The sequence below is a fragment of the Emys orbicularis genome, chromosome 7 (assembly GCF_028017835.1).
Source record: "Emys orbicularis isolate rEmyOrb1 chromosome 7, rEmyOrb1.hap1, whole genome shotgun sequence".
In the NCBI taxonomy this organism is placed as follows: Eukaryota; Metazoa; Chordata; order Testudines; family Emydidae; genus Emys; species Emys orbicularis.
In genome coordinates this window covers 35852501-35878372 of record NC_088689.1, presented here as the reverse complement: position 1 = coordinate 35878372, position 25872 = coordinate 35852501, and the positions used below count along the sequence as shown (strand labels likewise).

Below are 25872 nucleotides of genomic sequence, written 5' to 3'. Positions count from 1 at the left end.
TATTTTGTAGGATTTTTCTAATTATCTCCTCTGTCATCTTTTTCCTTTTGTTTTAAACCTGATCCTGAGCTTGTTTCTGCATTCTGAAATGTATAGTAATGTTATGTTGATTTCAGCTGAAGTTTGCGAATATACGTGTTTCAAAAATGAGGTGCAGGAAAAAGTAAAACTTAATAGGAGTTACCCTGGAAGTTGGTTGATCTATTTTGAGCCTCTCAAAGCTTTATTTTGCGTAATCCTATATATTTTTTCTTCCTTTTCGTTGATAGAAAAATCAGTCCGATAATTACATCACACTGTAAACAGTAAATCATTAAAAATAATAATGTAAATGTGCCTCAGATAGAATAAAAATAGGTGCCTGTTGGATTTGTTATCTTGACATAGATGAAGATAGGTTAAGACTCTAGATGTACATAACATTAAAATTAACAAGAAATTGAATGCTTTTTTTTAAAGTTGCTATAAGATTGACCTTTAAAGATGGGAGGAGGGAAATTTATTGATGTTAACCAAACTATATATTAAAATAATACAACTTGGACAATTTTGAAAGCAGTTTATCATACAGTCCAGTAATGAGATTCTTTTCTTGTGCCTGTAAATTGTTCAGAAGGCAACCTAATCAGAATCTAACCTCCCACTGAAAGATGTGCCAATTCTATTCACAGCTAAAAGTGAAAGTATTTCTAAAAGCACTTGATAAGACATTTGAATATACTCTTCCCGCCTTAAAGAGCTAACTAGGTATTTATGGGGTGTCTATCACCACTTCACTCCTTCTGCAATTCAACCCTCTAGTCACCCAAAGCTAGAGGGCTTTAGTGTATATTCTGATATTTTTAAAATATAATTATCAAGGGGAGGGCTTATCATAGTCATCAGGTTGCATTTCAAGTGTGTTTGGTTTAGTTATTTTAAAATGCTAATTTGTTGAATAGCTCTTGAACCAGAATTAGAGCCCTGTGCAGATACGAAAAGGTATCCGCATCCGATCTGCGAGCCGCAGATATCCGCAGATTTGCAGGGCTCTAAACAGCTCCTCAGGTCACTGTGCAGCAGTGACACAGGGCTGTGTCAAGCCCCCAACCATCCCCCCAGCTCCACTTCTCCCTAGAGACCTGCTGCCCACTCTGCCCCTGCTGTACCTCCTTCCCTGCCCCAGCCAGGGAGGCTACAATTCTGGTCCTTCTATGCAGCGCTGCCCTCCCCATGGGGGGCTTGAACACCCCTACGCAGTTACGGCAGCTCTAATGCACGCAGTCATTGCCGCCTGCCTGTTTAAAGAACAGCCTCACCTTCAAAATGGTGTTTGGCTCACTACTTTCTGGGAGTTATTGTTTACCTCCTCTTTCCGAGCAAGCTGGGGACTACAACTCCCAGAATGTCCAACACACTGCTGCGTGATTCAGAGAGCTGAGCTGGAGCCTGCAGGCTGGGTGCCAGCCGCTCTGTTTGGGTGAGTGTGTGCTGCAGAGCCCTGTGGAGACACAAAATTTATATCCACATCCGTGGTGCGATCCGCAAAAATGGTCTGTGGATATCCACATCCGTGGATACACAGCGGATACCTGCAGATTTGCTGGTCTCTAATCAGAATGGTCAAGATTGAGTGAAGGATTTTTTTTATCCTTCCATCCCCTCTGGCCCCCAAATCCTATTTATAGGAGCCAATTTTTTTTCTGGAAAAATGTGAAATAGGATAACTAACTTCCTGCTTCTTAAGACTATCAGTTTTTAGTGAGGTGTGGCTTTGATATTAGTCACAAGATCAGGGAGTGTTGAACTGCTCAGTACCGAGCATGTCATTTGAAAGTGGCACAAATAGTGACAGGTTAAAAACACTAGATGTGTTCTAATTTCTAAATCAGGTCAGCATACAAGAATTTGTACGGAAGAGGTGAGGAAAAACTTTTTAAATATGTAGATGGTTAAAGTAAAGTTGGAGGCACAGAGCTAGTAGATGGTAAAGAGGAAACGATTACTCTTTAAAACTTTGGGGTTAAAAATGAGGAGGATGTGATAAGAGCCATTTTTTTCTCTGTATTAAGGGAACAAGAGCCTTTGATATATGTATATTGCCAATATGCCATTCCAGATTTTCTAATGTTATCTACTGTATTTATGAACCAAATTTGTCAGTGTGTCAGAGGCTTTTGTTCAACTTCATGGCAAGTTTTTGAAGTTGAAATGTAAGTCTTTTTCAGTTATAGGAGTACAAAAAAAGTCTTGTTTTTGTGTCCTTACAAGACACATATTTCACTCTTTCCTTGCGTGGTTAACTCAAGACTGGTGCAGGTGACTTAATAATGTCCCAGAATCACCAAATTTACTCTTTGGATGAGGCTTTCAAGTGAAAAATGTGCCTGAAGAGTTCTCCCTCCCCCCCCAGAAGTGAATTGATTGGGAACAGGTTCAGAATAAAATGACTCTACAGCCATGGTAAACATACTTTGTAAATGCCACTCATTTGTGTAGAGAATCCAGGAAATCTCTTAATTCTTATTATGTGGACAAAATCTGTACAAATGCTTACACTAGGTAATCATAAATTTAAGTAGGATTATAAAGGGGGTAATTCAGCACAGTGTTTGTCCCCAAGGTAGGAAAAGGATCAAATGCTAGCTTTTGGGCACCATTGAGGGGCATGTTAGTTATGGCATCTATGTATGATATCAGTCCCCAAGACATTCCTTCCCATTGTAGTTACTAACTTTTAATTTAAAAATGAGCAAAGTTGTTGACAGTACTAATTTTCTTACGTGAGTATTGAAAAAATGAGCTGGGGTCCTGTGGAAAAAATTTGATCATGTAATTAGACTATCATAACAATGGTATATCTGAACTTTGAGTGCTTGACTTTGCAACCTCAAAGTTGTTTTAATGTAGTTTGTTGTATGAAATCTCAAATAGTATCTACATTAGACAGGTGCATCAATTTAACTTATGGTTTCTAAACCATGTTAAAAGCAACAGAGGGTCCTGTGGCACCTTTAAGACTAACGGAAGTATTGGGAGCATAAGCTTTCGTGGGCAAGAACCTCACTTCTTCAGAAGAAGTGAGGTTCTTGCCCACGAAAGCTTATGCTCCCAATACTTCTGTTAGTCTTAAAGGTGCCACAGGACCCTCTGTTGCTTTTTACAGATTCAGACTAACACGGCTACCCCTCTGATACTTAAACCATGTTAGTTAAATTGGTGTTCAAACTGTGCAGATAAAGCCTATTGTAACAATTTGGCATTTCACTTCCTAGAAAATATTTGTAAATGTGACTGTTTTCTTTCTTTCCTGTCCTTCACTCTTACTTTCTTGTATCCAACATCTTAAACCACTTGCTCTTAGTTTCCAGTATTCTTATTTAACCCATGTTTTCAGTTTTTCCTCTATTTTAATACACCCCAAAATTGTAATCTCATTTTATTCCCAATCTCTCCTTTGTTCCCCATCTTCTTTAGTATACCTCTTTTGTACTTGTACACAGCTTCTTGCAGTCTTCTCCTTTGAGTAATTAGTTGTGAGGCTGTTCCTTTGTGTGTCCTCTTACTTCTATGCAAAGTTCCTCAACATGGGGGAAGGTGGAGGTTTAGTTGGCTCTGGCATGAAGAAACAGGCTGTTGCCTTCTCTTTGGCCTTGAGACCTGTCAGGCAGGGTGATGGATAATATCTCATGTTTGTATGACAGCCAGGAAGGTGCAAATTGGTTGCAAGTTAAATCATAGCCATTTTAAAGCTTAAGTGACTTTTCAAAATTTTGAAGCCACTGAAGCTGCTAGGGATTCCTCATGGCAGGATTGGCTACAAAAACACAGCTGTAGCTTGGATGAATTAAAAAAAAATAATTGAAGTCTCAGAGGCTCGTTTACTGTCTTACATTTTATTACAGTTCTAATTGGATTTTTAAACAGAAACATGTAAAATTCTAAATGAGTAAAGAATAGGTAAGATTTACTACTTCGAGTGTCAGTGTGCCTCATGCGTGAGATTGAAATCTTGCATAGCGGTGTCTGAGGCTGTGTGCGCGCCTGGTGCCTTTTTGTACTCCTGTGCAACTACATAAGATGGATAAGCTGTGGCCCTTCCACCATTCCCTCTTATCAAATATGACAGCGAGATGGAATCTAGCAACTGTCCAACCCACTACTCTGAGAGCTTCAAAACTTGTGTTTTTAACAACAAACTGTGAAGAACTTTGTCATCTCCATTTCTTCAAATTGGATGTTTCCTTAAAAACAAAGAAACAAACAAAAAAACACGCTGGCAATTTCTCAGTATAGCTCTTCCCTCTCTTCCCCCCCTCCCCCCCCCCCCCCGCAAGATGTGGATGGCATTAAGCTGGCCAACCTCAACATGGCTAGTACCCTTACAGAACGCTGCACTGGCCATGTTGGGTACCATCATTGCATGTGTACTGAAGCAGATCCCCCTCCCACACATTGAGGAGGAGAAGATTTCACTCTACAGTGGCATCATTAGCCAGGCCATTCACTCATGTCAGACTTTGATCTCCAGGAGCATTTGACAATGGAGGTACAGCAGCCACCTCAATCTGTACCTTAGGGAATCATCATCACCACTGGTTGGGTAACTGGACTTCAAAGCTTCCTGGCCTGGATTACAGAGACCCGGGATACTGAAATCACAGTAATCCAGTAAAAGTCCCAAAATACTGTGCAACTTTGAAATACTAAGCTTTACAACCATTGCCAGGATCACCCTCCCAATCAATGAGGGCATACTTGAGCTGTCAATGGTACTATGGCAGACCCTGACAACTTTGCCCTATACATGTATATGAGTGGAAAGGAGATACCGGGTGATTTCAGAAGGCTTTGAACACTTCTAAACTCTGGGGTCTCTGGTGGTATCAGCAGTACAAGAGAAGTCTATGCTCACAAAAGGCACATCAAAGGAAAAGGACTTAAAAAACAAACAAACAAACAAAAAAACCCTCCAAAACCAAAAACCACCTCATTGCAGCTCTGCATTGTGAACTACCAAGCCCTGTTCGCAAAATATAACTTCCTCAGCTGGGAAAGATAAATTACTTCTGTCTGAAATTCTCCAGGAGAAAGGGGTAGAACTGAAATGGATTATAAAAGGGCTAGGTGGTGGTCAGAAGAGCATTGCAAATATGCGTCCAGATATGGTTTGAGATCAATGACCATGGCTGTCACCATGAAGAAAACCTTATGATTGCTAGTATCAGTCATCCTGAAATGACTGCTAGCATTCAGGCTTCCCGAAAGAGGTGCAAGCCACCAGAGAGGGACCTGCCTTTTGAAGGGATGGAGCTCTTTTAGATGCAGAACAGAGAGAGCACCCCATTTACTGAAGGACTCCTGGGCCATGTTAAGATTCGTAGGGATCTATACACTCGCTTCTATCAGAAACAATACAAATAGTAAGCTCAGCAAGAGGCACCTTCCTTCTCCTAGAGCAGACAACCTAAGTATCGGCCAAGGAAAAGACCATTATACTTGAGGAGCTGCCCATTGTAGTCCTTAGGTTTAGTTCTAGTATAACAGGCAAGCAGGTACTGATCATCACCAACAGCTACCCTGTTCATTTCCACACCGTATTCCCTACCTGTCCCCTTTCCTGTCCCTCGAGAGACTTTGCATGAGAGCCTATTTAAAAAAAAAATTGGCCTTGTTGCTTCATCTAGGAGCAGAGGAGGGAGATACCTCAGAAGTTCAGAGGAAGAGACTCACTCCTGATACTTTCTTATCCTGAAGAGGAAAGGGGTCCTATCCTAGACCTGAGGAGACTGAACAGATATATATGCCGCCTCAGATTCAGGATGGTAACCCTTGCCTCCATCATCTCATCTTTTCAGGATCAAGACTGGATCTGGCTGTTCTCTCGCAAGACATGTACTTCCACATAGCTATCAACCTGGCCAATAGGAAGTACTTGATGTTCACAGTGGAGCCAAATCACTACCAGTACAAGGTACTGCCATTCAGACTCTACACGGTATCGAGAATCTCCACAGAATACCTAGTGGGGGGGGGGGGTGTGGCGGCCCATTTGAGAAGACAGGATCCACATCTACCCTTACACTTGGCTAATCAGAAGCATATCCCAGCAGGAGACAGCAACAAGCCTAGAATATATACATGCACATGCTTTCTCTCCACCTTTTTGCCTGACTTAGATCTCATGGTGAGCTTTGAAAAAACTCATCCCATCACAGATTATAGAGTTTATAGGAGCTATGATCCGTTCCAAGCCAGGGAAAGCATATCTGCATAAAGACAAGTACCTGTTGTTGTGAGGACTGCTACTGGGATAAGATAAAACCAGTCTGACATATATGCTTGCCTTGGTATATTGGACCACATGTTGGCAGGTGTGTACATGACACTGCTTATCAGATTTCACTTGTGACCCTTATAATTCTGGCTCAGATCAGTCTACTCTCTACCAAAACACCAGAAGGTCTGAGTACCACCTCATGTTCTTGCAGAACTGGATGTTAAAACCCAAGAACATGAAGGAGCATAGTACTGTTCTCCAGCTCCCTCCCTGACAAGGACACTAATCACATGGGTATTTCAGCGACAGCTTGGGGAATCCAGCTGGACCACCTGCAAATACAATGGCATTGGTCCTCAGGAGACCTGAGACTTCACTCAGACATCCTGGAACTCAGAGCCATCATATTAGGTAGGAGTGACATACAAGCTGTCCTCCAAAATTCCAGTGTAGTTCCTGACGGACTATGCCTCAGCAATGCACTGTATAAACAAGCTATGAATTGCCATCTCATCACCCCTCTAAGTCATCAAACTTTGGACATAGAGCCATCAATACAGGATCACCCTGATGGCTCTCCACATCCAAAGTGCCCACAACAGTCTGATGAACTTCTTGAGTAAACTGGTAACAATCATAAGTGGTCACTGAAGAGGTCCATCATAAAACAGATATTCCATTGTTGGGGGAGAGAATTCTTTGCCTCCAAGCACAACACCAAGTGTCAGAACTTTTGGTCTAGAGGGGCCATGAGCTTGGGCTCTTTACGAGACACCTTCATTCTGCAGTGGAATTGAGGTGTGCCTTTTCTTTGATTCTCCTGGTCCCTCACGGTGATATCTGAAATCAAATGAGTCAGAACCATCATCATTTGCGTAGCTCCCTACTGGCAAGGGTAGTTTTGGCTGACAGACCTGCTACAGATGTCTGTTTAGTTGCTTGCTTAGCTGCCATACTGCCTGGACTAGATATCGCAGTACCACAGACATACACTTCAGACCTGAAGTACTACATCTGACAGGCTGGATGTTGGCTGGCTAAGTACCATAGATAGCAAGTTCAGGATATCCTTTTACAAAGCAGGATGACATCTACTAGAAACACTTGTCTTAATGGAAAAGGTTTTTGATGTGTGGCCCAACATAACTTTCACTCTGCAGGCTATACCATCAAAGATCCTCAATTCCTTGCTGCCTACCTTTTAAAATGCTCTGGCCTAGCATTCAGTTCCATTAAGGTCCCCCTTGCAGCGATCTCTGCTACCCATCTACCGGTACACTTGTGCATGGTCTTCCTCTCGAGTCATGGTCATGGGCCCTTTCTTTGAACCTGTCAGAATGCTCTTTCCTTCATCTCACTGTGAAGACTGCATTCCTACTTACTCTATTCCTTTGGTTAGGAGAGCAACTCTGAGCACTTATGGCTGATCCTTCCTATATAATCTTTCATAGAGACAAGGTGGTGTTGAAACCTTACCCAAAGTTCATCCCCAAAGTGGCCTCCAATTCAGATGGAACTCAGTTAACTTGTATTCTTTCCAAAGTCCCACTCTACACTGGAAGAGAAGTTACACACTGGATGTTTCCAGAGTATTGCTTTACTACATCGATTGAACTAAGTAGTTCAAATTGTCTACCCACTTATTTCTGGCAATAACTGGCTATTCCAAAGGCCAAGCCATCTCCACTCAGAGAATATCTATGTGGATAACACAATGTATCTCTAAGACTAACAGATGTATTGGAGCATAATCTTTCGTGGGTGAATGCCCACTTCTTCTCATGCATCCGACGAAGTGGGCATTCACCCACGAAAGCTTATGCTCCAATACATCTGTTAGTCTTGAAGGTGCCACAGGACTCTGTTGCTTTTTACAGATCCAGACTAACACGGCTACCCCTCTGATACTTGACACAATGTATCTCATATTGTTTCCAGTTGGCTGGTATGTGTGTGTGTCACAGCATCAGGGCTCAATCCACCAAAGCTCAAGTGACATTCTCCACCTGCTTCAGAAGTGTGCCAGTTTCTGAAACGTGCAAGGCAGTGACATAGAGTAACCACTGATCTTCACCAAACATTTGTGCGTTGGACTTAGCCACAAGGGCAGATGCCAAGTTCAGGACAGCACTGTTCAACTGATGCAGCTGGTATTCCTTCTCACTCTCCAGAAGGAGTACTACTTGCCTGTCACCTGCGGTGGGATCCACACTGACATACTTAAACTGCAGGGTAAGAAAAACTGTTCTTCGAGATGAGGATGTCTGTGTGGCCCCTATAATCCATCCTCCTTCCCTGTTTTCAGTGTCTTCAGCTAACGCAAGTTTCAAAATGTGAGGGAACTGAGGGAGAGTCACAGCCACTCTGCCCTTTATGCCCTTGTATGGGAGCAAAAGAGAACAGGGTGCATGCATGACCTTGATGAACACAGCTATTCCAAAAAGTCTGATCTTGCTCATGAAGCATATGCATACTTAAAGGGAGATTTACAATGACTACAAAATCTCAAAGAATCAGTTACTGTAGGGTAACCATTATTTTTCAGCAAAATCTTTTGAGTTTGCCATAGCAACTTAACCAATATATTTTAAAACAAAATATTCTGAATTTCATGGACCAAGTCTAGCTGTGGTGTTGAGCTATAAAGGTGATGTGGACTTAAGGTTTTTTTTCTTAGCTTTCATATGCTGATCCTTACATACAAAAGTGTGATAGACACCTTAGACTTACCTAACATACTTATGTTGAACTTTAATCTTTTCTTTTTAGATGTGCTGAAAGACATTATGACACCGCCAAATTTAACTGCAGAGGTATGTTTGTGCTGCCTAGGGTCTAGGCTATTAGCTTTTTTCCCCTTCCAATTTCTCCTTTTATTTTTCTGAACTAAGGAACAAAATAAAACTGTCATATTAATGTAGTGTTTGGGGGGGAGAGAGAAGAATGGTATTAACATAACTTAAGATTCCTTCATGAGAAGCTTACTGTGGTGCTTGACACTGTGTAGAAAGTATATTCTTAGCAATTATCTATCATGGGCTAAGAACACAAATAGTTGAAATTTCAGTGTGTAAGCCTGAGGTTATGACTTAAAGCTGATTTTAAAACAAACTATGAAGTACTCCATTTAATTTGATCAACACTTAGTTTACCAAAAATGGGGACTTTTACTGAAATTGGGACAAAGGTCCTTTCTAATATACAAGAGTCCATAGAATGAAAATGGAGAATAAGCCATGCTTACGGGTCAGAAGGTACATCTACGCTGCAATAAATAACCCGTGGCACCAAGTCTCAGAGCCCAGGTCAGCTGACTTGGGTTTGGAGGGCTTGGGCTGCGAGGCTAAAAATTGCAGTGTAAACGTTCCTGCTTGGCCTGGAGCCTGGGCTCCAGTCTGAGCCTGAAAGTCTATGCAGCAATTCTTAACCCTGCAACACGAGCCTCATCAGCCTGAGTCAGCTGACTCAGGCCAGCCACAGCCATGCCGTGAGTCTTTTATTGCAGTGTAGATATATCCACAGGCAGCTCTGCCAGAAAGTTCTGGAATCAAGGCTTCCACTATATAAGGAATTGAAACTACATAACACTTCAGTATTCTGCCTTTGTTTAAATGGGGCAGCTCAGTGTCACTCTGACTTGGAGCTTTTCCAGCTAATGAGGGGATGTTTTGGGTGCTACTGAGAATTCTGCCTCTTGACCCTCAGTTAACCAAAGTCTTTTGGCAGGACACCTGCTGAAAGTAAACTAATGTCGCTGCTTCATGTCAGCACTTTTCTCTAGTGGTGGCTCTAGATTCCTGCATGGTAGCATTGGCAGAGGAATCTCTGGACACCGTGCATTAGTAGTTCACTTTCATACCATTGTTCAGAATGGGTATGATAGAATGGGTGGATAGATAAATAGAAGCTCTTCAATATGGATGACCTAAGAGCATTTGAAGGAGCTTACTTTGCTTCAGATGGCGCTCTAAAGGGAAGCACCTCCAGCATGTTATCTAACAGAGTGGATTTTAGTGTTAATGGACCATGCTGCAGCTGTAATCCTTGGGACTCCAGTCTAAGTTCACTAGGATCTCCAGTACTCTTCTTATCTAGTCAGTGGTGTAGTCTCTTTCAGTGTTTGTTCCAAAATTTTCCAAAGTGTGGGGTGTGTGCCCCAACTGGGGAGCATGGACAGAACTCTGTCATTTTCCTGAGTCTGTTTAAATGTTTTAGTAGAAGCTAAATCTCTAGCTGTTATGGTTGCAGAAGAAACCATCAAAACACAGTTTAACTGATTCTGCAGTGTCTGCCTGGGTTTACAGAGAGGCAGAAAACAGTAGATGAGAGGTATAAACTGCCCCATTCATTTCAGTGAGTGCTAACTCAGATGTCACTTGTGATCCTTTAAATGTCATCTTTCTTACATGCTTTGACAATCAGTGAAATAGTTAAGTAAGGAGAGGAAGCATCTTATTAAGATAGATTCCAGGACTTCCAAGAGTAGGAGGGAGTCATGCATAAATGAAGTTGGGTGGGCCTTTAACAACACATGGCCAGATGTCATCATTGCTTTCATTTTTATTTTGCATTATGAAGAAACTACTTACATTTCAGAAATCACTGATTTACTGAAATCCTTTTACTCTAGAATATTACGAAGAGTCCTTAACACAGTTGAATGTTTATGTATCATCCCAGTTGCTCTATCCTGCCTTAGCTGAGGTTGCTCAGTTAGAGTTGCATTACTTTTTGTATTTTTGTCTTTTCCCTTTCATCACAAAAACAATAATCCACCTTTGATATTTGAGAAAGTGACTCTTAGACTCCCCTTCTTCTATACACTTTGCCTTTCCCTAGGAGAAGAGGAAGCTTTAGGTACTCAGAAATGAGAAGTGATTTTGGGTGCCCAACATGAAGCATCTCGAAGATGTCTGATATTCAGTTGGTGGGTTGTCAGCCAAATCAAGTATCTTCCTTGTGGGGCAAAGTAAGTCCAAAACAAAATGAAAAGCTATCCAGAACAAGACCACGACCCCCTGTGGAGCCATATCCCTCTGCCTAGGGTTTGTGTAACCTTTAAGTCCTTTCCTCTCAGGATTGTCTCTCCTTATTTCAGGGATCAAGCTGTGTTTCACCCGTCTTATGCCTCAACTTCCCTCAGTTCTTGCCAGTGTGTAGGGATTTTCCCACAGTCTTTAGGTAGGGGGTGTAGAGGAGCCTGGGCCCTCCCAACTACTTCAGGATCTAGCCCTTGCCCTGGGTCTCTGAACTGGGAATCACCTGGCCATCCCAAACTCCAGACTGTCCACTTTTCCTAGATCCATTTCATACATTAGCCTTAGGCCTTTTCTGGAATCTTCAGCTGAGCCCTTCCTAGGCCTATGGCTCCTTCTCGGCAAGGAACCATGTGAGCCTTGACTCAGCTCTAGTCCCCGGAGAGCTTCCACAACAAGCTGTTCTTCTCTTGGAACTTTCTTCCAGGACTTCCTCTGTGGCTTTCTCTCCAGAGGGAACCTTGGCTGGTTCTCATCTAAAATGGAATCTACCTCCAAATTTTGGTGGCAATATTCTGAGATATATCTCAGAATATTGTCTCCCTTACCAATGTCATGTTGGTAGTGGCTAAAGGACTGCTTCAGTTTCCTTTTATACAGCAGTCTAAAGGGCCTAAGACTCTAACCTTCACATGGAGGTGGCCATTTTAGGAATACTCACTCTTCCATGTGAAAGGAAGCATAGTGGTGCATTTTTACATTGGGGTAGTTTGCAAGACTAGCACTCATTTCTGCTGCTTTGATGGAATCTGAATCTAGTTGTGAAGTGTCATGGACCCTCCTTTTAAAGCCATGTGAATCTTTGTTCATTTTTGTCAGTTATTTGGGGTTTTTTGCTCTTCCAGAAGACCAAGTGGATGTCCTGTGCTGTGAGCCTATAAATCGTCCTTACATTTTTTCCCAGACAAAATAGTACTCTGCACTGCACCAGAATTTTCTGCTAAAATAATCTCATGATTCAACCATAATCGTCATCTTTCTTCTGCTCTTATGACCTAAACTGTCTCTTCCAAAGGAATTTACATAACCTGAATGTATGACAAGCCAGTAAAAAAGACTTGCCCAAAATTGGATGCTTTATTCATTCTTTGTTGGCCAAAACTAGAGAGAGAGCTTCCAAGGTGACTGTTTCTGACTAGATCTGAGTGGTGATTTGTGCAAGAGCCTGTCTGTCCTCAAAGTCAGTGAGGGAGCCTGTTGGGCAGAGAAAATACAGCTTTGTATGACTAAATATGCTGAGCAGCAATATGGATATTATCTATTTTTGTTTGGCATACTGCAAGATAGGTGTGTTTTGTTTTTTGGGTGCTGCAATCTCCTGGTTATGGCTTATTTCTCTCTCCTGTTTTCAGAGTTTTTTTCCCTTTTTTTTTTTTTTTTCCCCCTTTTCCCCCTGCTTCCCAGTTCCAAGTACTTGCCATCTCTCTTGTCTGATGGATTGTGTATGAGTAAAGAAAATTGAAATGTTTTTGGGTTTTACTGTTAAAACAATAACAAAAGCCTGGGTGTGTGGTTTTTTTTGGTTTGTTTACAATTAGCAGTTATGATTACGTATTATTATACATATTTTAGAGCCTCTTGGAACTAATTATGTGGACATGTCCAGTCCCTGGAATAGGGTAAACTGTAATATCAGAACTCTTCAGCAGAATTGCCTCATTTGATCAGTGGGCATGGCTTAACCCTATATTCTTGTAATAATAGGTTCTGGTATAAGACCACTTCTGGGATGATGGATTGTTATAAGACAAATTGTCAGATATGAGCAAAATTGCTCTATTGAGTAAGACATTAAGAGTATGTATAATTGGGAATTTGCTGAAATTTGAGGGGCCAAGCTATTGGCATGTGCTCCACATCTTGTATACCACCTTTCTGGAATCGATCATTACGGTACTTGTGTCAGACCACTTAACCTATTCAGTTACCTCTTTAGACTGTTAATTGCATGATATGCGTTTTGTAACGTTAACATCTCTGGTTAAACTAGTTAAAATGCATTAAATTTGAGACTTCATTGTAAATCTTATCTTCCTATCACAGTTGCACAGTATCCTTTTGAAGACCATAACCCACCACAGCTAGAGCTTATCAAACCTTTTTGTGAAGATCTTGACCAATGGCTGAGTGAAGATGACAATCATGTTGCAGCAATTCACTGTAAAGCTGGAAAGGGACGAACTGGTGTAATGATTTGTGCATATTTGTTGCATCGAGGCAAGTTTTTAAAGGCTCAAGAAGCTCTAGATTTTTATGGGGAAGTAAGGACCAGAGACAAGAAGGTGAGTTATTGTACTCTGCTTTTTTCCACCCTATCACCCATTCCTTGGTACTTTTTCTAATTAAGATAAATTCAGTTGGGATAGGCTTCCAACAGAAGGTATGATTGTGTTTGACTTACTAGTTTAACTTTCGGTTTAAAGAAACGACACCATTAGTGTTCTTGATAATAAGATTCTATTGAAAGCAAAATGCTGAAGTTGTCTCTTCCTTGTTTCTGTTATGTCCAAGAAGATTCTGAATGTTTATGCTAGCCATAGGAATATCAGACCACCTCTTCAAAGTGTGTTTTGCATCATATTACATCAAGTTGGTGGTGGATGGTGAATTTTCCCATTCAGCTATACAGGCATCAGCTTCAACCAATTGAAAGATAGGACTATTCTAGTTTGGTCCCTTTAGTGGATGAGCTGTCCAGCTCCTCCATTTCCTTTATTCTTCTGAGGTATTCTGCTACTCCTCTACTTCTGGTGCTTGTTATGGCTGAAATGCGATGAGCCACTGTGATGTATCTGGGTTGCCTTAACCATTCAGCAGAACTTTCTGCTTCCACTTTACTTGGCTTCTGTTCTGTAGGGATGAAACTTTCAGGGTAATTGGCCAAGGCAGAAGCTGCCATCAGCATCTCTTTATAGCCTGCCTCATTGAGAGCATCACCTTTTCAGTCCCTATACCAGCCTCTCAATGAGAGGAATCTCTCACTCCTTGAACTGAGAATGGTAAAAGGCTTTCATGGCCTTTAACTCCTTGCTAGTAGACTTAGTGGCAGCCCTGCATAAGGCTGTCTGGCACAGGCACGTCTTTGTTCACATGCTGTGGCTACAGCTTGCTGATGGTAATCTCTAGTGTCTCAGGACCTCAGAATATTTTTTTTTCTCACTTCTGCATCCTAGTCAAAATATTTTCCAGCTACACTGGGGTCTGTCTTTCAAATTCAGATAATCAGTCTCCCTCCTCTCTCCCAATTTCGTCTGTAGTGTTACAGCAGTTCATACACCTACTCTGGAAAGGACTGGAGATGACGTATGTATGTCAGCTCCAGTCCTTTTCAGGGTAGGTCTCTCTGAATTGCTCTAATGCTGCACAAAAATTATGTATGAGAGAGATTTGGACTGCATTTAGGTTTTTATACGTTTCTTAGCATCTAGATCTCTACACAGGTTGACACGTTCAAAGGCTCTTGGTTGTGGAATCATTAGTTGAGCAACGGAAGAGATTGTCTGCTGACCTGTTAGAGGGAGCAAATTAAAACTGTCTTATGCAGATAGCCACTTTAGCCAGTCATAAGAGATACGAGACCATTAGTCCATATGTCTCCATACTTATATAGTACTGTACAGAAAGAAAACTAACAATTTCTATAATTACATGTGTTCTGTGCTGAAAACCAATCTGACAAAATAAATAAATAAAAATGATTAAATGAACTGAGATGAAGAGGCAGCTTGATGCTTAAGCAAGATGGTTGTATTTCTTTAGAGTACCCAAGAACAGAGCAATTCTTGAACTTTTGGATGCCTTTAAAACCAGGGCTTTGGAGTTGTGCTTTGGCTCCACTCCCGCTCCAGGCAAAAACCTGCAGCTCCACTGCTCCGGAGATGCTCCGCGCTCCAGCTCCGGGCTCCGCTCCAAAGCCCTGTTTAAAACTTTATTCTACTCTTTGAGGACTATGCCAGAATCCTAGGACTGGAAGGGCCCTCAGGAGGTCTTCTAGTCTAGTTCCCTGCACTCATGGCAGGACTAAGTATTATCTAGACCATCCCTGACAGGTGTTTGTCTAATGTGCTCTTAAAAATCTCCAATGACACAGATTCCAAAATGTCCGCTAGGCAGTTTATTCCAGTGCTTAACTACTGACAGGAAGTTGTTTTTTTCCCTACACTGCCCTTGTTGCAATTTAAGCCCATTGCTTCTTGTCCTATCCTCAGTGGTTAAGGAGAACAATTTTTCTCCCTCCTCCTTGTTAACAACCTTTTCTCTACTTGTAAACTGTTCTTGTGTGCGCGCGCCCTCCCCCCCCGGTCTTCTCTTCTCTTCTCCAGACTAAACAAACAGTTTTTTCAAATCTACCCTCAGAGGTCATGTTTTCTAGACTTTTAATCATTTTTGTTGCTCTTCTCTGGACTTTCTTCAATTTGTCCATATCTTTCCTGAAGTGTGGCTTGCAGAACTGGACACAATACTCCAGTTGAGGCCTAATCTGCATAGAGTAGAGCAGAAGAATTACTTCTCATGTCTTACTTACAACACTCCTTTTAATACATCCCAAAATGATGCTTGCCTTTTTTGCAACAGTGTTACACTGTTGACTCTCATTTAGCTTGTGATCCACTACGACCCCCAGATCCAGTAGTACTCCTTCCTAGGCAGTCATTTCCCATTTTGTATCTGTGCAACTGATTGTTCCTTCCTAAGTGAAGAACTTCGCATTTGTCCTTATTTATTTCACCCTATTTTCTTCTGACCATTCCTTCAGTTTGTCCAGATCATTTTTGAATTTTAATCCTATCCGCTAAAGCACTTGCAACACCTCCCAGCTTGATATCTGCAAACTTTATAAGTGTACTCTATATGCCATTATCTAAATCATTGATGAAGATATTGAACAGAACCGGACACAGAACTGATCCCTGTGGGAACCCCACTTGATATGCCCTTCCAGCTTGTCTGGGAAACCACTGATAACTACACTCCTGGAACTGTTTTTCAACCAGTTGTGCACTCATCTGATAGTAGCTCCATCTAGGTTGTATTTCCCTAGTTTGTTTATGAGAATTTCATTGAGACAGTATCAAAAGCCTTACTAAAGTCAAGATATATCACATCTACTATTTTTCCTTATCCACAAGACTTGTTACCCTGTCAAAGAGAGCTGCTTAGGTTGGTTTAACATGATTTGTTCTTGATAAATCCATGCTGACTGTTACTTATCACCTTATCTTCTAGGTGTCTGCAAATTGATTGCTCCATTATATTTCCGGGTACTGAAGTTAAGCTGACTAGTCTAATTCCCCGGGTTGTCCTTTATTCCCCTTTTTATAGATTGGCACTATATTTTCTCCTTTCTAGTCCTCTGGAATCTCACCCATCTTCCATGAGTTTTCGAAGATAATCGCTACTGGCTCAGATATATCCTCAGTTAGCTCCTTGAGTATTCTAGGATGTATTTCATCAGGTTCTGGTGACTTGAAAACATCTAGCTTGTCAAAGTAATTTTTAACTTCTTTCCCTATTTTAGCCTCTGGTCCTACCTCATTTTCAGTGGCATTCATTAAGTTAGATGTCCAATTGCTACTAAACGTTTTGGTGAAAACTGAAACAAAAAAGTCATTTAGCACTTTTGCCATTTCCACATTTTCTGTTGTTCTCTCTGCCTCCTCCCCTCGCCCCTCCCCCACATTTGAGTAATTGGCCTACCCTGTCCTTGGTCTTCCTCTTGCTTCTAATGTATTTGTAGAATGTTTTCTAGTTCTCTTTGTCTCTAGCTAGTTTAATCTCATTTTGTGCCTTGGCCTTTTTAATTTTGTTCCTACATACTTGTGTTATTTGTTTATATTCATCCTTTGTAATTTGAGCTAGTTTCCACTTTTTGTAGGATTCTTAAATTTTGAGTTTCATATAATTGAAGATCTCCTGGTTAAGCCCCAGTGGTTTGATACTTCCTATCTTTCCTATGCAGTGGGATAGTTTGCTCTTGTGCCCTTAATAATGTCTCTTTGGAAAAACTGCCAACTCTCTTGAACTGTTTTTCCTCTTAGGCTTGCTTCTGAAGGGATTTTACCTACGCACTCCTTGAGTTTGCTAAAGTCTGCCTTATTGAAATCCATTTTCTTTATTGTGCTGTTTTCCCTCCTACCATTCCTTAGAATCATGAACTCATAATTTCATGATTACTTTCACCTAAGCTGCCTTCCACTTTCAAATTCTCAACCAGTTCTTCCCTATTAGTCAAAATCAAATCTGGAATAGCCTCTTCCCTAGTGGCTTTCTTCACCATTTGAATAAAAAATGGTCTCCAATACATTCCAAGACTGGTTTGATGATCTGTGCCCTGCTGGATTTCAAAGCCCCCCCCCCCCCCCCCAAATGTCTGGGTAGTTGACAGTGATGGGGGACATCGTCCTGTGCTTTGTATGATTTTGTTAGCTTGTAAAAAGCCTCATCCACCTCCTCTTTCTTGTTAGGAAGTCTGGAGTAGACCCCTACCATGACATCACCCTTGTTTTTTTTACCCCTCTTATCCTTACCCAGAGACTTTTAAACAAGTCTGTCTCCTATTTCAATCTCAGCCTCAGTCCAACTGTATACATTTTTTTTATATACTAGGCAACACCACCTCCCTTTTTTTCCCTGCCTGTCCTTCCTGATCTAGCTGTGCCCTTCTATACCAATATTCCAATCGTGTATTATCCCACCAAGTCTTTGATGCCAGCTGTCATAGTTGTATTTATTAACTAGCATTTCTAGTTCTTCTTCGAGAGATGTCCTTGTGGGTGCTCCACTCCAGGTGTTGGTGCGCCCCTGTACCTTCGCTCGGAGATTTTTACAGCAGTATTTGCATGGGTCACACATGCATGGTGCTTGCCTCACCCGCCGAATTCATTCCAGCGATTTGCTAATCTCGCCAACTCCAGATTCCCCATTATTTGGTACCGATCTCTCACTGGGACAGTCGTCACGGCACCGACAGCTACCCCCTATTCCCTCTCACTTTTCTAGTGATGAGGACAACAAAATGGAGGGAGTTTATTCACCATACTATTTCTCCCCTCTTCACATTCCTACTAGCATGGGACCATGAAGACCAAGGTCCTCATATCCCAGGGACTCACCACCCTGGTATGGACACCCATGGATGGGACCACCCATGCCCTTCCCTGGACAATGGCATTATTAGAACCCATAGGGGTCCTACAGCAGGCACCACATTAGCTGGTACAGCCCATGCAGAGGTGACATTAGATCTCCTCTTGTACCTGTTCATGCTTCTGCGATGGAGGGACAGGAGCAACCTGCAACAGTGCATGCAAATGAGGAGGCACCTGAAGCCTCCCCAAATAATAATAATAATTCATCCACATCACCAGAAGAGAGTATAATGTCCCCACCCCCAGCAAAAGCAGATGATTTTACTCATTTTCAGGACCTCTTCAAAAGAGTGGCGAATGAGCTCAAGATCACTCTGGTGGAGGTGTCGGGGACTCAGCATGAGCTGACCAACATATTACAGCCTTTGACCTCCTCCAAGATCCCCCTACCTATTAATGGAGCCATTATGGACCCTGCCAAGAATATCTGGCAAACCCCAGCCACCATACCCTCTACCTACAAAAGGACAGACCGGAAATACTATGTGTCGTCCAGGGGCTCAGAATTCCTTTTCACGCACCCAGCACCAAATTCACTGGTGGTAGAAGCAGCCAACCAAAAGAACAAACAGCAGCATTTCCGGTCCACTCCCTCTGACAAGGACAGCAAAAGAATGGACCTACTTGGCTGCAAAGTTTATGCATCATCCATGCTACAATTTAGAGTGGCAAACTACGCGACCCTATTGGCCAAATATGATCACAGAAATTACGGGAAACTCATGGACTTTATTAATGACATCCCAGAGGACAAGAGACAACAATTCAAAGCAATAGTCTCTGAAGGGCAGATTATTTCCCACATGGCATTGCAGGCTGCCCTTGATGCTGCAGACACCACTTCCAGATCCACCGTGACGGCCGTAGTGATGCACTGGGCTTCATGGTTTATCTCCTCTTTCCCATGCGAGATACAAAACACCATGGAGGATCTCCCCTTCGATGGTGAGAAGTTATTTGCAGCAAAAACCAACACAGATGCGCTTGGATCCCTAGGTATTCATACCCCGGCAACTAGAAGAAGACAATACAGGTATCAGCCTTTCCAACGCCCACGAGTGTGGGGGAGTCAGGGCCCTGCACCCCCCACTTCCTGCGATTCACCGTGACTCTGAGCCAGCCAGTAAAACAGAAGGTTTATTAGACGACAAGAACATAGTCCAAAACAGAGCTTGTAGGTACAGTCAACAGGACCCCCTCAGTCAGGTCCATCTTGGGGGACAGGGAGCCTAGACCCTGGCTCTGGGTCTCCCTCTGTTTCCCCAGCCAGATCCAAACTGAAACCCCCTTACACAGTCTCAGCCAGCCACATCCCTCGGCTCTTCCTCCAGTTTCCCAGGCAGAAGGTGTCACCTGGCCCCAGCCCCTTCCTGGCTCAGGTTACATGCTCAGTTATCATTCCTCAAGTGAAGTCACACCCTGATATCCCATCACTAATGCAGATGGTCCCAGTAAAATTCCCATGCAACATTCCCAGGTCAATCCTCCCCACTCCCTACTCTGTCACACCCGGCCTACAGACAACAACAACAGAGGCCATACGACCACCAGCAGCAACACCGCCAGAGACCCAGGCATCAACTACGACGCCTCATAACACTGGCACCATTCCAACTCTCTCCACCTAATAAGCAAATTTGAAGCCTTGGTCAAGGATATAGAAAAGCTCCCACCCTCTGTAGCGCTTATACTTCCTATCCAACTTTTTGGTCACCGTTTACTCCCATTCTGCCACAACTGGCAAGTCATCACTATGGACAGATGGACCCTAGAGGTCATCTGATTGGGCTTTTCCATCACCTTCCTGTCCATACCCTCTACCTTCCCCCCCATCCCATCCCTCTTCAGGGACTCCTCTCATGACAACTTGCTCCACCAAGGGGTGCAACATCTTGTACAAATAGGAGCAGTCGTGACAGTGCCCGATCAGCACAGGGGAAAGAGGTTTTTATTCCCACTACTTTTTGACAGAAAAGAAAAGTGGGGGATGGCATCCCATCCTCGACCTCAGGCGACTCAACAAGTTAATCAAAAAGCAAAAATTGAAAATGGTTACCCTCACAACCATAATTCCAGCGCTGGAGCAGGGAGATTGGTTTTCAGCCCCCAACCTGTAGGATGCTTATTTTCATGTAACTATACACCCTGCCCACAGGCATTTTCTCAGATTTGTTATGGGCTTAAATCACTACCAATACTGGATTCTGCCCTTGGCCTCTCAACAGCACCTTGCATCTTTTCCAAGATTCTCATGGTGGCAGTGGTGCACCTACGGAAAGGAGGAGTCATAATTTTTCCTTACCTGGATGATTGCCTGCTCAAGGCACAGACCCTCAGGGAGGCCATTCAAGCCATGCAGATGACCATCGACTGCTTCCAGGGTCTGGGCCTACAAATAAACACAAACGAATCCACATTAACTCCTACTCAACGACTAGAGTTCATAGGCACTCAACTTGATTCCATCTCTCCCATCCGACAGATTCAACACCATAAAGCAGGCCTGCACAACATGTGGCCCGCGGGCCGCCCGCGGGGGGGTGAGGAGGCAAGCGGGGGGCTGAGGAGGCAGGCGGGCAGTGGCAGGGGGTGAGGAGGCAGGCAGTGCCGGGGGGGCAAGTGAGCCGGTGGTGGGGGAGGAGGCGGCTGAGGAGGCAAGCAGGCGGGCAGTGGCGGGGGGTGAGTAGGCAAGCCGGGGGGCTGAGGAGGTGAGCAGTGGGGCAGTGGCGGGGAGGGGCAGGTGAGTCTGCGGCGGGGGAGGAGGCAGCTGAGCAGGCGGGCAGTGGCAGGGGGTGGGTAGGCGAGCCGGGGGGAGGGGCTGAGGAGGCGGGCAGTGGTGGGGGGGCAGGTGAGCCGGCAGCTGAGGAGGCGAGTGGGCAGGCAGTGGGGGGGGGTGCAGGTGAGCCAGCGGCGGGGGAGGCGAGCGGGTGGGCAATGGCGGGGGGGCAGGTGAGCCGGCGGCTGAGGAGGAGAGCGGGCAAGCAATGGCAGGGGGGCAGGTGAGGTGGGGGTGGGGGGCTGAGGAGGCGAGTGGCCAGTTGGTGGCTAACCTGTTCTACTGATCTGGTCTGGCTCCCATCCCCTCTCCAAGGGTTGCAGCTGTCTGGAGGTGCCTGCCTTCCACACTTTCCTCATTCACACCTCATTCATTCAACAGGGCAATTGATTACAAAGCGAGGGGAAGATCTTATTCTACTTTCTAGCAAAAAGACAGTTTTCTTTTACCTTAATTATACTACCTTAGGGGCCCGCTATAACATATTACCAAGGTTCAATACCTCTGTTTCGGTGGGGTGGCGCTAGGGAAGGAGGGGTTGTTTCCGCGGGGCGGGCGGCGCTGGGGGGGGGTTGTTTCGGGGGGCTGGGCAGCGCTGGGGGGGTGTTTCCGCAGAGCGGGTGGCGCTGGGGGGGGTGTTGTTTCAGGGGGCGTGGTGGCGCTGAGGGGTGGGGTTCGGCGGCGCTGGGGGGGGGGTTGGCGGAGCCGGAGGGTTTCGGCCCTCAGCTGTTTTCTTTGGAGTAATATGGCCCTCGCCGCTTTACGAGTTGTGCAGGCCTGCCATAAAGAATCTTATCGCCAAGTTGCAAAACAGCCTGCAGGTCACTGTCCGGGACTGTCTGCAACTTCTCGGCCATATGGCCTCTTGCACTTTCATGGTCAAGAATGCATGCCTCTACATGCGGTGCCTGCAGGGTTGGATGACCACTGTCTACAGACTGCGAATGTGCACGGCCTAAACAGACTTCTATCCATACCTACCACAGTCAAGGACTCACTCACTCACATGGTGGACTCTTCTACACAACCTCTGCTCCGGAGTCCCATTTGTGCAGGAGTCCCCCTCTGTTATAATTACCACGGATGCTTCCTTCACGGGCTGGGGAGCACACATGGCACACACCACACCACTCAGGGACTCTGGTCACCTACAGAACCTCACTACACACAAATCTTTTAGAGCTTCGAGTGGCCCGCAATGCCTGCCTCCAATTTCCCTCCCACAACCAGAACCAACACATCAGGATCATGACCAACAACGTCGCCTGCATGTTTTATATAAACAGACAAGGAGGAGCTTGATCTCACTTGCTCTGCACGGAGGCTATGAAACTTTGGAATTGGTGCCTCCATCACGGTATCCAAATTTCAGCCTCCTACCTACCTGGTTCAGTAAACACCACTGCGGACGAGATTAGCAGACCTTTTCCCCTAGATCACAAATGGGAGATGAATGATACCATTCTACACAATGTATTCAAAATATGGGGCTACCTGCGACTGGATCTTTTTGCAATCGCAGCCAACAAAAAATGCTCTGAATTCTGTTCCAGAGCGGGCCTAGGAAAGCATTCGATGGGAGATGCATTCATCATAAAATGGAGCGACAATTTCTTATACGCATTCCCCCCCCGATACCACTTCTTCACAGGGTATTACAAAAAATATGAGCAGAGAGGGCCAGGGTAATACGAATAGCCCCTACGTAGCCCAGACAGGCATGGTACCCATTTTTAACGAGGATGTCAGTTTGCCTGCCAATTCCACTCTCTAGCCCCCCTCCCCTCCACGAACCTATTTATCACAACACAGGTCAACTATACCACCCCAACGTAATGATGCTGCGCCTGAAAGCTTGGCTCCTCAAGGGTTCTCTAATGAGGAACTAAACTGCTCTGAAGAGGTACAAAGAGTACTGTTACATAGCAGAACACAATCCACACGTATCACCCATCTCCAAGCAAACCGCTCCTGCTTCCACCCGTCTTTCACTAATACTAGACAGTTTAATTTCTAAAAGCTAATCTGGGGTCTCCTTTAGCTCCATAAAGGTACATCTAGCAGCAATTATGGCATTTCACAGTAAGACCGGAGACTCTATCATCTTCGCCTGCCCTCAAGGGCCTCCAGATCCTATACCTGGACATTAGACCACCCACTCAACCCTGGGGCCTACACTTGGTCCTCACATGCTTGATGCGCCATCCATTTGAGCTGCTTGAAACATGCTCCCTCCTACATCTATCCATGAAAACTGCATTTTTAGTTGCCATTACATCTGCCAGACGTGTAGGAGCACTTGGATACTGCTTTTCAGTCACCTGGAGTGGAGCACCCACAGGGACATCTCTCTAAGAAGAAGAGGAGGTTACGTTCTTTGAGATGTGTCCATGTGGGTGCTCCGCTATCCACCCTCCATCCCTCTACTTCAGCGTTTGGAGTGGTCTCTATTGGAGAGAAGGAACTGAGGAGCCCAGGCTCCACATTTTATTGAAGCAGGCACTGCGTGAGTACTGCTGTAAAAATATCCGAGCGAAGACACGGGGTGCACCAACACCTGGAGTGGAGCACCCACAGGGACACTCATCTTGAAGAACGTGAGTTATTGCACAGGTGAGTAACCTCCTCTTCTACTGCTTTTCCCTATACTTCTCACATTAGTATACAGACATCTAAGATACTGATTTGATTTCCCCCCATGTTTTCTCTTCTCTTCCTTATTCCTGCTATAACTGCCCATGCTCCCCCCAGATTTTGACCCTTCTCCCATGTCTCCATAATGATAACGACCAAATCTAGTCCTTTCTCAGCAAACCCCAACATCAATTACTGTGATTCCAGCTTAGATTTCGCTCCATAACTATAAAGAAGATTAACAAATCAACGAATATTAGATTCTCTCTCTCTCTCTCCTCCCCCCGCCACACACATTGGTCTTACTTCACAAATAGACAAACAGTAATTTAACCATAGGCATTTGGAGAGCAGAATTAATGGTATAATATAGGTCTTTCTGAATGGGAAGATGAGAATGACTTGTATTCTGAAATGATACTTCAGAATGGTCACAATTGAATGAGATCAGATACCTAAACAGAGTACTGACTGTTCCAGCAAATACTGGCAAAGGTAACTAACAAATATCTGTAGAATAGATATCTGACAGAGATTGTCTGCAAACAATATGAAAAATTAATCTCCATTAATAGTCAAATGGGTAGATGCTGAATGTAGTAGCTGTCATCGTACAGTATGTATGATTAAGCATTGTACAGTAGGAAGGTGATATCTACATATTATAGGAACAAGCTATGGTTCAGTGTTTTCTTTTGAAGGAGAGTAATGATGAAATCCCTATGTAAGTTCTAGTTAGAAAAAAGAAACACTTGCTAGATAATTTGTATTGATTACAATGGTATTTTGTTCTGATCTGTTAACTAAATATTCTTGCCTGTATGATCTTGAGTCAGTCCTTAAGATCCCGGTGTCTGTTTATCTACCTCAAGGATGGTTTTTAGGGTAAAAAGTGAGGTCCTCAGATATGTGACTTGAGCCATAAGTACTTATAGATGTTCTTATGAAAACCCTATATCTTTAAATAGGGCTCTGACCCTTTGTTTAAAGTCTCATTGTAAATTCCTAAATATCATGTTGATGATGATAGACAGTCTCTGTTCTCTAAGATCTGCTGTGTCCCCTCCACTTGGACCTGATTATTTGGTTGAAGGATAATATGCACGAAGTAATTAACTTTAGGAATACTGTTTATAGACAAGTATCATTTTAAAATGAAGTTTCCAAGAGCTTTTGTACTTCCCTATATGTCCATTGTATATCTTAATGTTGTATTTCAAGTGCTGTTTGAAGATTTATAGTTCCTGATAAATTAAAATCCTAATTGATTTAGTGAGTTGGAAGTAGAATATGGCTCAAAAGAACAAACTGGCCCAAGACAACCAACTGCTTTTTTCTTTTGGGGCAAAAACCAAAAATTGGCTTTAATTTGATTATAAATTCTCTGCCCAAAGCAGCCCATAATGTGCATATAGCCTGCTTAGTGGTTCAAATCCCAAGGGACAGTAACTAGGAAGAGTTTTGAAGTTAACAAGCAAGGCAAATTAATTCTCTCAAGGGTCTTGTGGCACTTAAAGACAATGTAGACAGGAAGTATGAATCCAATTGCAAGAGGAAGTATTACTAATTGAAGAGTATAGCCGCCAGTATTTTTATGGCTCACTTTTCCAGTATGTCTATATGGAAGAAGTTTCCCACCAGCACCAGATGAGTAAGAGAAGCTGAGGCTACTCTTGAATTTCCTACACAAAGGAAACCTATCTGTCCTACTCTTGGCCAAAATAATGGGAGGACAGGGCAGGTGCTGCCTCTGGCAGGAGCCATTTCAGATTCTGTCAGTTATCTGCAGCAGAACTTTGTTATTAGATACTTTGGCTCCAGAGACAGTAGAATGTATCTAAACCCACTAAAGAAAACTTGATGGCAGAAATACAAAGTTTAACTTCCCAAAAAAATATGGACAGACAAAAGATTAGAAGTGAGTGTTTGAAGTAGTGGATAGACGATAGCACATTAGTTCTGTTCCCCTGTGTCAGGGTTCCCTCCCCACTCTGAACTCTGGGGTACAGATGTGGAGAC

General features: G+C 43.6%; 1 protein-coding gene across 1 annotated transcript in view; it reads left to right on the top strand.

Moving 5' to 3' along the window:
• PTEN (phosphatase and tensin homolog) overlaps positions 1-25872 on the top strand; it is a 102074-nt gene that overhangs the window by 53303 nt on the left and 22899 nt on the right. The window contains exons 4-5 of the mRNA XM_065407616.1: positions 9029-9072; positions 13339-13577. Coding sequence (XP_065263688.1) covers positions 9029-9072; positions 13339-13577 — 283 coding nt within the window. The remainder of the gene's footprint in view (positions 1-9028; positions 9073-13338; positions 13578-25872) is intronic.